The sequence below is a fragment of the Mizuhopecten yessoensis genome, unplaced genomic scaffold (genome assembly GCF_002113885.1).
Source record: "Mizuhopecten yessoensis strain PY_sf001 unplaced genomic scaffold, ASM211388v2 scaffold9109, whole genome shotgun sequence".
Taxonomy (NCBI): domain Eukaryota; kingdom Metazoa; phylum Mollusca; class Bivalvia; order Pectinida; family Pectinidae; genus Mizuhopecten; species Mizuhopecten yessoensis.
The window spans coordinates 1575001-1591567 of record NW_018407883.1 but is presented as its reverse complement, the minus strand read 5'-3'; the positions used below and the strand labels follow the sequence as shown (position 1 = coordinate 1591567).

Genomic DNA, 16567 nt, shown 5'->3' with positions numbered 1-16567 from the left:
CTAAAGACAACACGACCCATTAACACCAAGGTCTATAGGGTCACACTGAAGACAAAACGACCCATTGACACCGCGGTCTATAGTGTCACCCGGAGACAAAACGACCCATCAACACAAAATTAGATAGGGTCACACTAAAGACAACACGACCCATTAACGCCAAGGTCTATAGGGTCACACGGAAGACAAAATAACCCATTAATATCAAGGTATATAGGGTCACACGGAGGACAAAACGACCCATTATCACCGAGGTCTATAGGGTCACACTGAAGACAAAGCGACCCATTAACCCCGATGTCTATAGGGTCACACGGGAGACAAAACGACTCATTAACACCAAGGTCTATGGGGTCACACGGAAGACAAACGACCCATTAACACCGATGTCTATATATAGGGTCACACGAGAGACAAAACGACCTATTAACACCGAGGTCTATAGGGTCACACTGAAGACAAAGCGACCCATTAACCCCGATGTCTATAGGGTCACACGAGAGACAAAACACACTGAAAACAAAACAACCCATTAACACCGATGTCTATAAAATTAAACGAATGACAGAACGACCCATTAACACCGAGGTCTATAGGGTCACAATGAAGACAAAACGACCCATTAACACCGATGTCTATAGGGTCACACTGAAGACAAAACGACCCATTGACACCGCGGTCTATAGTGTCACCCGGAGACAAAACGACCCATCAACACAAAATTATATAGTGTCACACTAAAGACAACACGACCCATTAACACCAAGGTCTATAGAGTCACACGGAAGACAAAATAACCCATTAATACCAAGGTATATAGGGTCACACGTAGGACAAAACGACCCATTAACACCCCGAGGTCTATGGGGTCACACGGAAGACAAAACGACCCATTAACACCAAGGTCTATAGGGTCACACTGAAGACAAAACGACCCATTGACACCGCGGTCTATAGTGTCACCCGGAGACAAAACGACCCATCAACACAAAATTATATAGGGGCACACTAAAGACAACACGACCCATTAACACCAAGGTCTATAGGGTCACACTGAAGACAAAACGACCCATTGACACCGCGGTCTATAGTGTCACCCGGAGACAAAACGACCCATCAACACAAAATTATATAGGGTCACACTAAAGACAACACGACCATTAACACCAAGGTCTATAGGGTCACACGGAAGACAAAATAACCCATTAATATCAAGGTATATAGGGTCACACGGAGGACAAAACGCCCCATTAGCACCGAGGTCTATAGGGTCACACTGAAGACAAAGCGACCCATTAACCCCGATGTCTATAGGGTCACACGAGAGACAAAACACACTGAAAACAAAACAACCCATTAACACCGATGTCTATAGGGTCACACGGGAGACAAAACGACTCATTAACACCAAGGTCTATAGGGTCACACGGAAGACAAACGACCCATTACCACCCCGAGGTCTATGGGGTCACACGGAAGACAAAACGACCCATTAACACCGAGGTCTATAGGGTCACATTGAAAACAAAACAACCCATTGACACCGATGTCTATAGGGTCACACGGGAGACAAAACGACTCATTAACACCAAGGTCTATAGGGTCACACTGAAAACAAAGCAACCCATCAATAACGATGTCTATAGGGCAACACGGGAGACAAAACTACCCATTAAAACCAAGGTATATAGGGTCACACTTAGGACAAAACGCCCCATTAACACCCCGAGGTCTATGGGGTCACACGGAAGACAAAACGACCCATTAACACCAAGGTCTATAGGGGCACACTGAAAACAAAGCAACCCATCAATAACGATGTCTATAGGGTAACACGGGAGACAAAACTACCCATTAAAACCAAGGTATATAGGGTCACACTTAGGACAAAACGACCCATTAACACCCCGAGGTCTATGGGGTCACACGGAAGACAAATCGACCCATTAACACCGATGTGTATAGGGTCACACGGGAGACAAAACGTCTCATTAACACCAAGGTCTATATAGTCACACGGAAGACAAAACGCCCCATTAACACCGAGGACTCTAGGGTCACACTGAAAACAAGGGGGCCCATCAATAACGATGTCTATAGGGTAACAGGGGAGACAAAACTACCCATTAACACCAAGGCCTATAGGGTCACACGAGTGACAAACGACCTATTAACACCGAGGTCTATAGGGTCACACTGAAGACAACACGACCAGTTAACACCCCGAGGTCTATGGGGTCACACGTAAGACAAAACGACCCATTAACACCGAGGTCTATAGGGTCACACTGAAAACAAAACAACCCATTAACACCGAGGTCTATAGGGTCACCCAGAAGAAAAAACGACCCATTAACACCCCGAGGTCTATAGGGTCACACTGAAGACAAAACGACCCATTAACACCCCGAGGTCTATGGGGTCACACGTAAGACAAACGACCCATTGACACCGAGGTCTATAGTGTCACACGGAGACAAAACGACCCATTAACACCGAGCGATATAGGGTCACACTAAAGACAACACGACCCATTAACACCTAGGTCTATAGGGTCACACTGAAAACAAAGCAACCCATCAATAACGATGTCTATAGGGTAACACGGGAGACAAACCTACCCATTAAAACCAAGGTATATAGGGTCACACTTAGGACAAAACGACCCATTAACACCCCGAGGTCTATAGGGTCACACTGAAGACAAAACGACCCATTAACACCGAGGTATATAGGGTCACACGAAAGACCAAGAGACCCATTAAAACACTGATGTCCGACATGGGTCATCCGCTAGACTCAACGGCCCAGCAACATACATAACCTGGAGGGTCACAAAGTAGTCTGAAAGTTCCAGCAACACATGAGCTTAACAAGGTCACAAGATAACAAGGCAGACTAAGCGCTACATCAAAACATATCTTCGTAGGCAACTGCGTTCATACTACCGTTTGCGCCGTCAAAATGAAGGGCAATCCCTATATTTACATCAAAAAACTATATACGCAGAAAAACAAGTGGGTTGCATCGATGGTAAATACGGTAGTGATGGTTGCTAAGATAGTATAGTTCCAGTGAATCTACATCGATATTTGAGTAAATTAGGAAAATAGACAGTGAACAACACAAATTATTCTCCTTTTCGTAACTTTTAAAATTTGAAAAAAGTAGTGTGATTAATCCTTCGAACTCCTTTATTCATTTATGACGGTCGACATGTGTGCGTGCGCGCATTGACACACTGCTCAGGGATTGACGCGGTCGAATGTTTCAGAACGAAGCCGCCATTGTTTGCGTTACCTTCAAATAAATGGAAGAAGTTTGCCATTATCCCTCTGTTGTAAAATTAGACATATCTAGATGTTGAAGGAACCAAACAATGGTTGTGGTCAGAAGCTGAAACGTGAACAGTGCCATATTTGAAACAAGTATCAATCCATCGTCCCTTTTATTACTACGTGTACGCTAATTTATACGCAGTTAGAGTTTACAAAGCTGAAGAAGGGAGAGCTGTAAATATAAAAGCGTGTTTTATTTTACAATTTTATCACAGTTAAATGAAATAGAAAATCGTCTGTCAAGTAGGTGTTCAATACAGATGACGTAACGTGTTCACATAAAATGTTATTATGACACCATATATGTCGTTCTCACAGTAAACATCTGTAGTTGATAAACATCACACCGATGATAGTGATGTTTATATGACGGTAAGTAAAAGTTGATTATACAGGATCTACCAGCAGTAACAACGTCACTGATACGTCATAAAGGCCAGGAGACATTGATAATATATAGGTTATCATCAGCAGTCACTATGACGTCTCTTTAGATAGCGATGATGTCAGTATGACGTCACATTAGATAGAGATGATGTCATCACGGTAAACAACAGTTGATGATACACAGGATTCCTGCCGCCAGTGCTAGTACAGCTGCGGTCACGTCTAGTCCAAACGACCAGGACAGGAGGGAACTTACCACCGAACTAAAGCTCACCCCGTACACGATCAGTCCGGCTATAATGACACAGCCTGGGGAAAGAAAAAATATATATATCACAGACATTTCTTTATCACATAAAGTACTGTGTTATCCAGTTAATATACCCATGTCATATTTGTTTGCGTATGAACCAATGTAATATGACATATCAGCCCTGTGATTGGTTGTAAGTTTCAACTGTTTCAATGGTGAAGTCACACCTAGGACAAGTTCATGCCGTCACAGGTTTACGCATTGGAGTCAAAATGGAGGCCTTTTTACATCTTAAGTTAACTGGAAACTCATGTAAGATCCTATATGTCTCGATTCGGTATTTTAATATACGGAAACAAATATCCTCGTTTTTGTGGGGTGTTTTTGCTTTCTTTAATGCTTTTACCCCCTTTTCACTTATCATAATGTTAATTACTATACTGAAAAACAGAACATTTCGGGATCGGGCCCTGGAAACAATAACCTTAACCGTGCGTGTACCCTCGAAAGGAAGGAGCAAATGTGGGTTTTCTCTCGACACAACATATAAAATATTAAACTTTTATTTTTCCAATACCACTTATATCAGTTTATATTTTGAATAATCTTCCTGATAAAACACTGTCAACTCACATTTAAAATCATGTTGTAGAACTTACAAAGGAATCAGGGAAAGGTGTATTGCTCACAATCAAAGGGCAGATAACATACAAAGGGCAGATAACAGACAAAGGGCAGATAACAGACAAAGGGCAGATAACAGACACAGGGCAGATAACAGACAAAGGGCAGATAAAAGACAAAGGGCAGATAACAGGCAAAGGGCAGATAACAGACAAAGGGCAGATAACAGACAAAGGGCAGATAACCGGCACTCAGGATATGTCTTATAAAGCTATTCCACAGAGGCAACAATTATTTTACAACGGAACAAAACTAACAAAATAATACAACATAGCATCATTGGCCTGCTAGTATAGGGGCGGTAAAGTTATGTATCTCACCTGCTAGGATACTAGTGATGGCGGCCACCACTCCGATCGCCTTGAAGGTACAACAGCAGTAGAGGAGGAGGAGGACCATGGAGACGATGATGAGGAGAAAACCAAACATCTGGAGGGACAGGTTGACCAGGAAGTCATCGTATCGATCTAACAGATAAAAACGTAGACTGATAAAACTATCCGTATTTATACAATACATTCTAGATACCAGAGAAGCATATAAGTCATTAAAACCATTACTGGAAATACAAAATAAGAAAGAACCTATTTCAAATTAAGGTAATTGGTGCAGAATGGCAAAGAGAGTAAATGGTTAAAGTAGGTTGATTTGTTTAATATAACTTTAACATAACATGGTTAATTTCATATCTATTTTATGATAATACATAGGTCATGTATGTTGCTGAGCCGTTGAGTCTACCTTCACTAATTTATTTTTTAACAAACCGTTACTTTAAAAGCAAAACGATATTAAGATATAAACAAAGCAAACAAAAAACATTAAAAGCTAGTATAGTTAAGTATTTAAGAAGTTAATTCATTTGCAATATAAAGATAATCACGTTTTACCAAAACAGGTACTAGTGACAATATTGATTGCAATGCATTAAAATCGTTGGAAGTAAAGTAAAACACAAATACAGTCAAAAGAAAAACACAAAAACATATTCGGTATGACGAGACACCAAAATAAACATCATGAACCGCAATAAAATTCACCGACGCTATTAAATTCTTGAACGGTAGAGTAAACGTTTATTATGTATTTACGAACCTCTTCTTGTTTACAGAGAAAATATATTTCTGATATATACAAGAATTTATCGCCTGAGGATCAGCAAGATTATTGGGCGATTTATATCTAGATTAAATAGATACGATTCCCGTGTGAGTTTTTGTGTACAGGAAGAGAAGCTTTCCAGAGGTGTACGACAGGGTTCACTTTTTTGTCCAAAAAACTATCAAAACAATGTTTTACGCTATCAAATAATATTATATTATTTAAAGTAGGATCTGCTGCAAATTATGAACTCAAATATGTAAAAAAAACATTGCATAATAAAAAAGTAATAAAATCTTATACTCTAAAAATGTTGGTATTTTCATACACTTTTTTGCTACTTCAATTGTTTCACGGAATTAAACACCAATTTCCGGTTCTTGTACACCAAAAATCTTTTAACATTATTTGGTGCATTAAGTTGAGATATGATAGTAAAAATTTCAGAAAATTTGAGAACCGGTAAATTTGTCATTTAAATGTCAAATTGTAGCAACGTCTATTTCCAAATAAAATCCAACAACCTTATGACCTATAGTCATGTTTGATCATTTAACAATATGTCGCACCAATTTATTATCGCAACTGATCAAATTTTCCTCAATAAGATCTGCCGCTCATGATGAGCCCAACTATAAAGCTAGATGTTGCAAAATAAAAAAGTTATGCAGTCTCACACACATAAAAGTTTAGTATGTTATGTACATTTTTAGTTGTTTCGCATCTTTATGGAAGTGATAGACATATTTTCGGTTTTTGTACAACAACATACTTTGGATATTATTTGGCACATTATGTTGACTGACGATAGTATAAATTTCGAAAAAATTGGTATGCGGTAAATGTGTCATCTTAAGGATAATATGTTGTATGACCAATGTCAAAATAAATCGTCAATAACTACAGGTCAATGCAAGTATTTCATAATTAACCCAAAATTATTCCAATATACTATCAAGGTGGATGATATGGTTTATAGTAGAGTATGGCTGGTTAACTAAACTAGGTAGTTAAAGGGGGGAATACAGCAAAAGATAGGCAATTTGTCAGAACATTTGGTGTACCAGTATAATATGTTGAAGATATGTTAACCCATCACATTGTTTCTTTTTAGGAGAGTTATAGTTCCCAATTCATGGATTGTTGTATTTACTGTTGTTGTTTATAATTTGACAACACATAGTCAAAATTGATCATTTAATTTTTTTTTCTGAATTTCTCCTTTCTCAGTTCAGGTCTTATTATTTTTTCATATTATTCCCGACAAGTAATTGGCCAGAAGTGCATCAAGTGTCCACCGATAAAAACTGATATTGACTTGGAGCGCATGATTTTTGTTGAAGGACTGGGTGTTTCTTAAAATAGAATTATGACGTGTCTCCAAACAATGCACCGTCCCACTTCCGAAGGTTTGTTTTTTTCAGATTGGTTACATTACTCTTTTGTAAAATAATAATACAATTGAAGCCTTTTACTTCGGTAAATACCTGGATTTATCGACCCGAGAAAATGACCTCGGAATGCGTCCTCGGTTAATATATCTTTTCTCGGGTTGATACATCCAGGTATCGACCTCAGCCAAAGGCTATAATTGAATAATGTTTCTGTTTTTGAATGCATTCATAATATGCAGTCTCTGAAATTGCGATCTGAAGGCTGGAGCGGTTTAGCATCTGTTAAATGTGCATAGTATCCTAGATAATACAGTATTGATGCGACATGAGTACACATACCCGATGTTCTCTTTCCTGCAGGACACGCACAATAGTATGCCTTGACAGGATCCTCTGATGCGTGTAGGTCAAACTCTATCCCGACATTGTAGTTTGCCTGCGACCTGTGGCGAGAGTGTATTTAGCCTCGGAGAAGGTCATCAGCATGTTGGTACCCATATCTCATAATCACCCCCATCTGTCTGATGTTCTGTGATATAGCCAGGTGCCAGCTTCAGCTGATATGTACAACATATTATCCTTAAGATGACACATTTACCGCATACCGATTTTTTCGAAATTTATACTATCGTCGGACAACATAATGTGCCAAATAATATCCAAAGTATATTGGTGTACGAAAACCGAAAATATGTCTATCACTTCCGTAAAGTTGCGAAACAACTAAAAATGTACATAACATACTAAACTTTTATGTGTGTAAGACTGCATAACTTTTTTTATTTTGCAACATATAGCTTTATAGTTGGGCTCATCATGAGCAGCAGATCTTATTGAGGAAAATTTGATCAGTTGCGATAATAAATTGGTGCGACATATTGTTAAATGATCAAACATGACTATAGGTCATAAGGTTGTTGGATTTTATTTGGAAATAGACGTTGCTACAATTTGACATTTAAATGACAAATTTAACGATTCTCAAATTTTCTGAAATTTTCGCTATCGTATCTCAACATAATGCACCAAAACATATGTAAAGATTTTTGGTGTACAAGAACCGGACATTGGTGTTTTACTTCCGTGAAACAATTGAAGTAGCAAAAAAATGTGTATGAAAATACCAACATTTTTAGAGTTTAAGATTTTATAACTTTTTTATTATGCATTTTTTTGTTACATATTTGAGTTCATAATTTGCAGCAGATCCTACTTTAAATAATATAATATTATTTGATAGCGTAAAACATTGTTTTGATAGTTTTTTGGACAAAAAAGTGAACCCTGTCGTACACCTCTGGAAGGCGGCACTAAATAGTTCATAGCACAGGCCCTAGGGACCTTTTACATTTTTTTTAAATATCTCATGGGTCGTGTCTTAGGGAGTTACAAATATAACCCAGTAATGGTTAAGTTGCTTTGTGGGCAAAATTATTTTGTTCCTGTAACAGGTCCTTTCATTGCTGCTAAATAATCGCTATTTTAACCAATTGATCTGAAGCGTTGCCAGTGATAACTGGCTTATACGTACAAAATGTATATTTACAAATGCTTGATAGTTTTGGGTTTAAAGGACAGATTATTGTCGATTTAACAGAATCATGCTGATTTTAAAGAATCACAAATGCAAAAACTGATATAAGAGTTACAATGCAGGAAAGATAACTTTGTATGAACTATATTGCTCGGTACATTGTAGATCTACAATATAACAACAACTATGATGATGTTCAACCCCATTTGCCAATTGTTTTTACACTGGGAAATCAATCTCTGAATTTGCTAGAACAAACTTCTGATGTGTCCTCTGAAGTAGATATGTGTATACGTACCTTTAGTGTTATTTGTAATAAATTTTAATGTGATAACTTGAAAATTAGCCACGTCAACGTACGTATAATTAATAGGAGAAGTAATAAAAATTAAAATAAAAAAATAAATACAAACAAAACGCTGAATAATCATACAAGAAGAGGTATCAATTGGAACTTAGCAACACTAAACAAAAATAAAGAGAACGTGAACATTGGAACAGATGCAGGCTAGAGACAGGTGCTCTGTAAGAGTAATCATTTCATGTACCATATATGTTACTCGTTATGGTGTCGCACATCCAATCTGGAACAGTACACAGGATACTAACGAGCTTAGACTCAGTAAACAAATACTTCTATTTTTGGAATACAAAAGTATTTTATAGCTAGAAATAATAATGAACAAATATGCATTTACTTCAATGAAGACTCAACGATTTTTTTGGTAGGAAACCTTGGCAAGACAGTAACGAATATAACTAAAATGTTTATTTTTTATAGCAAAAATAGCAGTAAATAAAGGTAGTACCTGTTGTGGCGTAGGAATGTGTTCCCACGTTTTTGACCAATCACAGTACCTTAAGGTTTTATCACACATGTGTATAGCCACATTTATGACATGACCGTATTACATAGTAAACTAAGTCAGGTATGTGATAGCATCGATTAATCGAGGGAGAAACATACTTATGCTTTATTACATTCCATGACACGCCATGTGAATAGCTTTCAGCTAGTAATGCATTTTAATTCACCTTCCAGTTCATTAAACGAGTGCCCGTACCAAAGTATGTATAATTTGATTTTGATTGCATTTTTTAAGATTAACATGATATAAGTGCTAGTCATTTCAATTTGATAACTTTGACGTGGAGGTACTGTTTAGCTGTAGTGCTATGGTGATTATCAGGTAAATTATATCAAATAATGTCATTTTACACTCTACCTGAAATATTTAATTTTAACTTTAATTAAAGAACCTCACGTGAGGTATTTTTACCTGTAATATTTTATAGTTAATTAAAACATTCCCGTGCTACTGTATTATAAAAATATATTTAATGACACACATTTACATGTACCTACATCTGTATTGGTTGGATCATAATCACGTGGGGTCGGTTATATTTCACATTGACTCAGTCTTACTATATTTAGAAACAGGAAATGTCTACTTTATGACGTCGTATGCTGGGTTGTTATTTGAATTCTTGATATGCAATAATTTCGTAAATTCCCTTAAATATTATATATCTAACGAGTATAGACCTTATACATCCATACATCAAATTATTTGTAGTGATCAAAATCAATGAATAGCACATGTACTTGTGACCTCTATACAAAATATGGAAAATTCGGTTAAAGGTTCAGTTCCAATCCAGTAACCTTCAACTTTTTTCAATAAGCCCTATACACATTGGAATCAATATTTTATATTAAGCTCTCTCATATACACTGAAAAGTTCACCGTCCCACATTTTCACCAACTTAATGAGATTTAGATCGTATTGTTTACTCGTTGCCATGACGATATATAACATTTGTAGGTAAAGAATGTATTTAACATCCGTAAATAACTGAACCATGCAATCAATTTGTATTTAAATATATATATAACTCCATTGGATTCTTTCAAACTTGCTATAAAGATGACAGGTTTTTAAACAAACGCTTTCTTGTAATAAAATAAAATCATTCGTGAAATGCGTTAATGGATTTTAAATCAATCGATTAATTCATACAGATATTAATTTTATTTCTTTCGCAGTATGACGTTATCCTTACACAGTGTACAAAATATACTATTTCGATTATACATACAAGTACTATTTGTACACTGTAAGAAGCTTTTTTCTTTACACATACATGTACATTGTACATATTCCGTCTTTGCGTATTGCAGAGTTATCTTCTCTTGTGAGCAGGTATTGATTGTGACGTCATTTGTTTGTGAGAGGAACATCATCAATTTTTGAGAGAACGACGTAATTTTCTCGCACAAACCAATGACGTAACAATCAATACCTGCTCACAAGAGAAGATAACTCTAAAATACGCAAAGACGGAATAAGAATATCATTGCACAGTAACATCTGCAGATATTGTATTATAGGTTAAATGTGATTTACATATTACATATATACATTAGTAAACAAGTATTGTTAATTTCATTTTCATTTCAACAAATTTTGTTGAAAAAAAAACAATTGAACAATTGGATGAGACAACATGCTTAGCCTATATAAGTCTAAAGACAGGTATTGTTAATGATTTGTGTACGTACATTCAGTACGTAAAAAGGAATGTAGAGATAAGACGATTATATGTATAATTTGTATACATTTATGAGAAAAATCAAAAAAATCAGAAACAGGTAGATCTGTATTCCGTCTTTGCGTATTGCAGAGTTATCTTCTCTTGGGAGCAGGTATTGATTGTTACGTCATTGGTCTGTGCGAGAAAATAACGTCGTTTTCTCAAATATTGATGACGTTACTCTCACAAACAAGTGACGTAACAATCAATACCTGCTCCCAAGAGAAGATAACTCTGCAATACGCAAAGACGGAATAGCCTTGGTGTTTTCATTATCAGTCTTCAGACGTTTTAAACAGATCTATGTGTCTCTGATTTGTTTTTAAACTATTTATATAGGCCTACCTACTGGACAATGAGAATATAATACATTTTAGTATTTATATAATATCTTGTGTGACATTCATATTCTACAAAGTGTATAAACCAGTTTTCTGATGTTTATACTGTGTACGACGTTTTTGTCTTGTTGATGTCGTTAACGGTACATTGTAATATCTTAACGGAAAACATTAAAATGTATAATTCTTCAAAGCGGAAAGCAAGCCTTCCATTGACAAGTATAAAGTGACGTCATAACTAATCACAAGACAAGTTCTAGTTGTTACAATATCATGATCGATGTTTTCATTTGGAATAAAGTCTGCAAAATGAGCATAAAAAGTAAACCTAAATTTATCTCAGTGTACAACCATCCACAGTAGATACCTTTAGCAATGGCGTACCACTCTAAATGCCGAAAAGTTGGTGGTATATTTTATATGCAACATTTTGGTGCACACATACAAGGCACTGAATGGGAAAGCTCCCCAGTATTTACAGGAGCCTGTTACCTTGTGCAGAATCTTTGTGTGTCCCAAAACTCGTAATGTGACCTATGGACACCGGTGCTTTGTGAGGCTTTCGACCACGTTGTTGAACATCTTACCATCTACTATCAGGAAGTCAAAGACCTTGGCCAAACTCAAGAAGTATTTGAAGACCCACCTCTTCACGTCTGTATTTTAGGCTAATGTCACAGACATCATGACTATATACCATCCTTTATATATTCATGTATATGCACATTGAGATGATGATCTTCCTACTTAACGTATATTGGTGGATTGTATGCTTTTTTTTGTTTATCTATTATAACCATTACTATTATCCATGCGCTGTAAAGCGCTTTAAAGTAATTTTACAATGTATATCGGGTGCCATATAAATGTTGAGTATTATTATAATTACGTACCTGTCCCCTGGTAAGCGCTGAGGAGGTTGTCGATGGTGAAACAGTCACTGATGCTGTTCTGACATGTTGTTAGGAGACCAGAGTAAGTGATGGTGCCATTGCTTTCCTGCTGATGCCAGAAAGGCGTGAAGATAGCCACACATGCGCATATGAAGCTGATAATGATGGCTATAAGTGCAACACAGGCTAATTTAGAGGAATCGCCAATACATCCCATCCTTGAGCTTGTTGTTAGTAACTTAGTCAAGTCTAATACTTCTCTGTCAAAATAAGTGTACTTGGAAGCTGGAGAAATGCTATTTTGATAATTGTCGTGTTTGAAATACGAACTTTTCCGTCTTTTTCTTTGAATGTCTTTTTTTTTTTTTTTAATCCATCAGTGACATGGGGATTAGATTATAATTAAGTGTTGTTTTCCTCTGTAAGAGATCTGTACTCACTACGTGTATCACTGGTCGGTCCCCAATCAAACGACTTTATAGAAAACGTTGTATCGTTTGTCGGTGGATAAAGTGTGTTAACGCAACTGTAACGTTACACACATGGCTATAGATGTTGTATACTGTCACACAAAATAAAAAACCGACAGATGGTGTCGGTTGTTGTAAGGTGACTACTAATCTGAATATGTGTTAGGCATCTGGCGACTTTTATATAGAAAAGTAACAGCCGATATACACATAAATACACACGTATGTATTCGTTAATATGAGTAAAACAGGAGTAAAACCTGAAGTTACCTTTAGCGAGGTAGCTGTTTATATTTACCTGTACGTGAATAAACCTTACTTTATGTAGATGCATCGTTCGTGACAGTTTCTAGTACAGAATATTCACTTCGAAGGGAAATTTATTAATATCCCAGAAAAAAGACCTAATGCGGACATCATGCAGTTCTCCCAACCAAACGTTCAATAGGTTCTATAGCAATTCGTGATATTTATAAGTATCAACACACTCCCCCGCGAGATTACGTTAAAGGTAGGTATCGATATATTTTCTGGGAGTTGATACATGTGCAATCTATCAATACACCAATAAACCGTCCAGTAGTATTGTGATATGTATTGTAAGTATCAATACATCCACCATTGGACCACGACGATAGGGTAAAAGATGTATTTAGGACAACTCAAGTACAACGTAAATAGGGTTTTAGGATATATTTTAATCTCATGATTAACGTGTTAGCCAGTGAACACGCCCAATTCATATTTATCCCTATGAACTCATGTTCATATGATATACTATGACGTCATAACTTGATAATTTCATGCCGTCAGATTGAAGTATACATCATGATGTAACCATGGAGACAAGACATATAAAACCAATATGGTTTGATTTTATACTTCAAGGATAACACGGGAAACGCTGTTTTCTCAACATTCGCTAAACTTCTTGACTATGTGTTAAACAAAACCTCAATCTCATCATTAATTTCAGTTAATATTTTTAGTGGCTCGCTTAAATGGAAACTTTTAAATTTCATACGAAAAATGGAAGCTAATTTCAGATCCCCTTTAATACTTGCTATATATTCTTGATAAAAAACAGTTGAATGCCGTGCTGTTTATCACACCATGAAATTCTACATACATCTGATAGTATAAGAGGATGCTTTCAGCCTTTACCGAATGTAAGGTACTGTTCTACACAGTAAAGTGACGTTTGTAAATGTATACCTCATGTTAATTTTGACCACCTTGGTATTCCCCTCATTATACCACCAAAGGACGACATCAACTCACAACGATAGAATATATTTCAGCGTCAACACACTAGGACAGAAAAAACACCACAAGCGTAAACAGACAACGATAGAATCTATTTCAGTGTCATAACACTAAGCCAAAATATACCACAAGTGTAAACACACAACTAAAGAATCTATTTCAGCGTCATAATACTAGGACAAGAAATGCTACAAGCGTAAACACACAACGACAGAATCCATATCAGCCCCAACAGACTAAGCATAAAAAAACACAAGCGTAAACACACAACGATAGAATCTATTTCAGCGTTATAACACTAGGACAAAAAAATAACACAGCATAAACACACAATGATAAAATACACCACATCGTCAACCCAAATCATAAAATTTACCATAACGTCAACACAACGAAAAAATACACACACAACGACAAGATATACCACAGATTTAACAGAAAACGATATAATGTAACACAGCGGCAACACACAACTGTAAAATTGAACACAATGTCAACACACTACGACAAAAATACCACATCGTCAACACACAATGTTAAAACATACCACGTCGTTAACACACAAAGGTAAAATATACCACGTCGTCAACACACAACGTTAAAATATAGTACGTCGTCAACACACAACGTTATGATATACCACGTCTTCAACACACAAAGGTAAAATATACCACATCGTCAACACACAACGGTACAATATACCACATCGTCAACACACAACGGTAAAATATACCATATCGTTGACACACAACGGGAAAATATACCACATCGTCAACACACAACGGGAAAATATACCACATCGTCAACACACAACGGGAAAATACACACACAACGACAAGATATACCACAGATTTAACAGAAAACGATATAATGTAACACAGCGGCAACACACAACTGTAAAATTGAACACAATGTCAACACACTACGACAAAAATACCACATCGTCAACACACAATGTTAAAACATACCACGTCGTTAACACACAAAGGTAAAATATACCACGTCGTCAACACACTACGTTAATATATAGTACGTCGTCAACACACAACGTTATGATATACCACGTCTTCAACACACAAAGGTAAAATATACCACATCGTTGACATACAACGGGAAAATATACCACATCGTCAACACACAACAGTAAAATATACCACATCGTCAACACACAACGGGAAAATATACCACATCGTCAACACACAACGGTAAAATATACCCCATCGTCAACACACAACGGTACAATATACCTCATCGTCAACACACAACGGTAAAATATACCACATCGTCAACACACAACGGTAAAATATACCACATCGTCAACACACAACGGTAAAATATACCACATCGTCAACCCAAAACGGTAAAACATTCAACAGCGTCTATATACAAAGACAAAAAAGGCAACAACATTGTACACAATAATTGAATATACATGTTCCACAGCGTCGACTCAAATGAGCCTGAAACCAAAACTTTAAAGTGGTATCAGGCCGTATTATGCAGCACCCTAATACTGTAGTTTCAGATGTTACAAAAAAAACAACTATAAAAATTAGAAATGTTGTTGTTTTTGTAAAGTGGCTGAAGTATCACAGAAGATGATATAACGTTTTGAAGTATATGCAATCGCGACAAAAAACAACATCACATTTCACTTTGTCAATGATGCACGTATAAGAATGTTCAATATATTATATATATATATATAATTCGACATGGCAGAGTTACTCATATTTACAAAGAGTAATGCAATCTTTAGCAAAGAAAACCACAGACCTGCAGTATTCTGCTAGTTGTCTCAAAAACGTTTGATAACAATATTAAACATTCTCTTCCCAGTAAACAGTTGCTGAGGAAACTGCGAGTCTATATGATAGATGGATCAGTAACTGACCTTATCAGTAACAGGTTAGAGTGTGTTAGTCTAGGGTCCGTCTCACGTTACTGGAGAATACTTATCAAAGGTACCTCACAGAACCATAATGTTTACCATTTTTCTTAATGGCAATTTTAACAAACTTTAATAAGTTACTTTGAACCATGACACAGACGACAATATCCTAAAGCTTTCCGGCAATAATGATCAAAACAATATACAACAATTGTATAGCGCGCTATATTAGTTGTAAAATTACTCTAAGTCGCTTTACAACACATGAATAGTAGTATACCTACAGAGGAGGTTATACACATACGAAATGTAGCAGTTAAAAAAGGCAGGCAAATCTGCACTATACATTAGGTAACGAGACGTTTATCACCTTATGCATATAAATATAGAGGGTGGTTTGCACACACAAAAATGCA

At 36.5% G+C, this 16567-nt stretch overlaps 1 protein-coding gene across 1 annotated transcript; it reads right to left on the bottom strand.

Moving 5' to 3' along the window:
• Positions 1 to 3530: 3530 nt before the first annotated feature.
• LOC110457326 lies at positions 3531 to 13051 on the bottom strand. The gene is made up of 3 exons (XM_021508546.1): positions 12525 to 13051; positions 4983 to 5129; positions 3531 to 4034 (listed from the first exon to the last, which is right to left on the bottom strand). Exons 1-3 carry the CDS (start codon positions 12739 to 12741, stop codon positions 3880 to 3882), a joined length of 519 nt encoding a protein of 172 aa, XP_021364221.1. The 5' UTR covers positions 12742 to 13051; the 3' UTR covers positions 3531 to 3879.
• Between the last annotated feature and the right edge of the window lie 3516 nt (positions 13052 to 16567).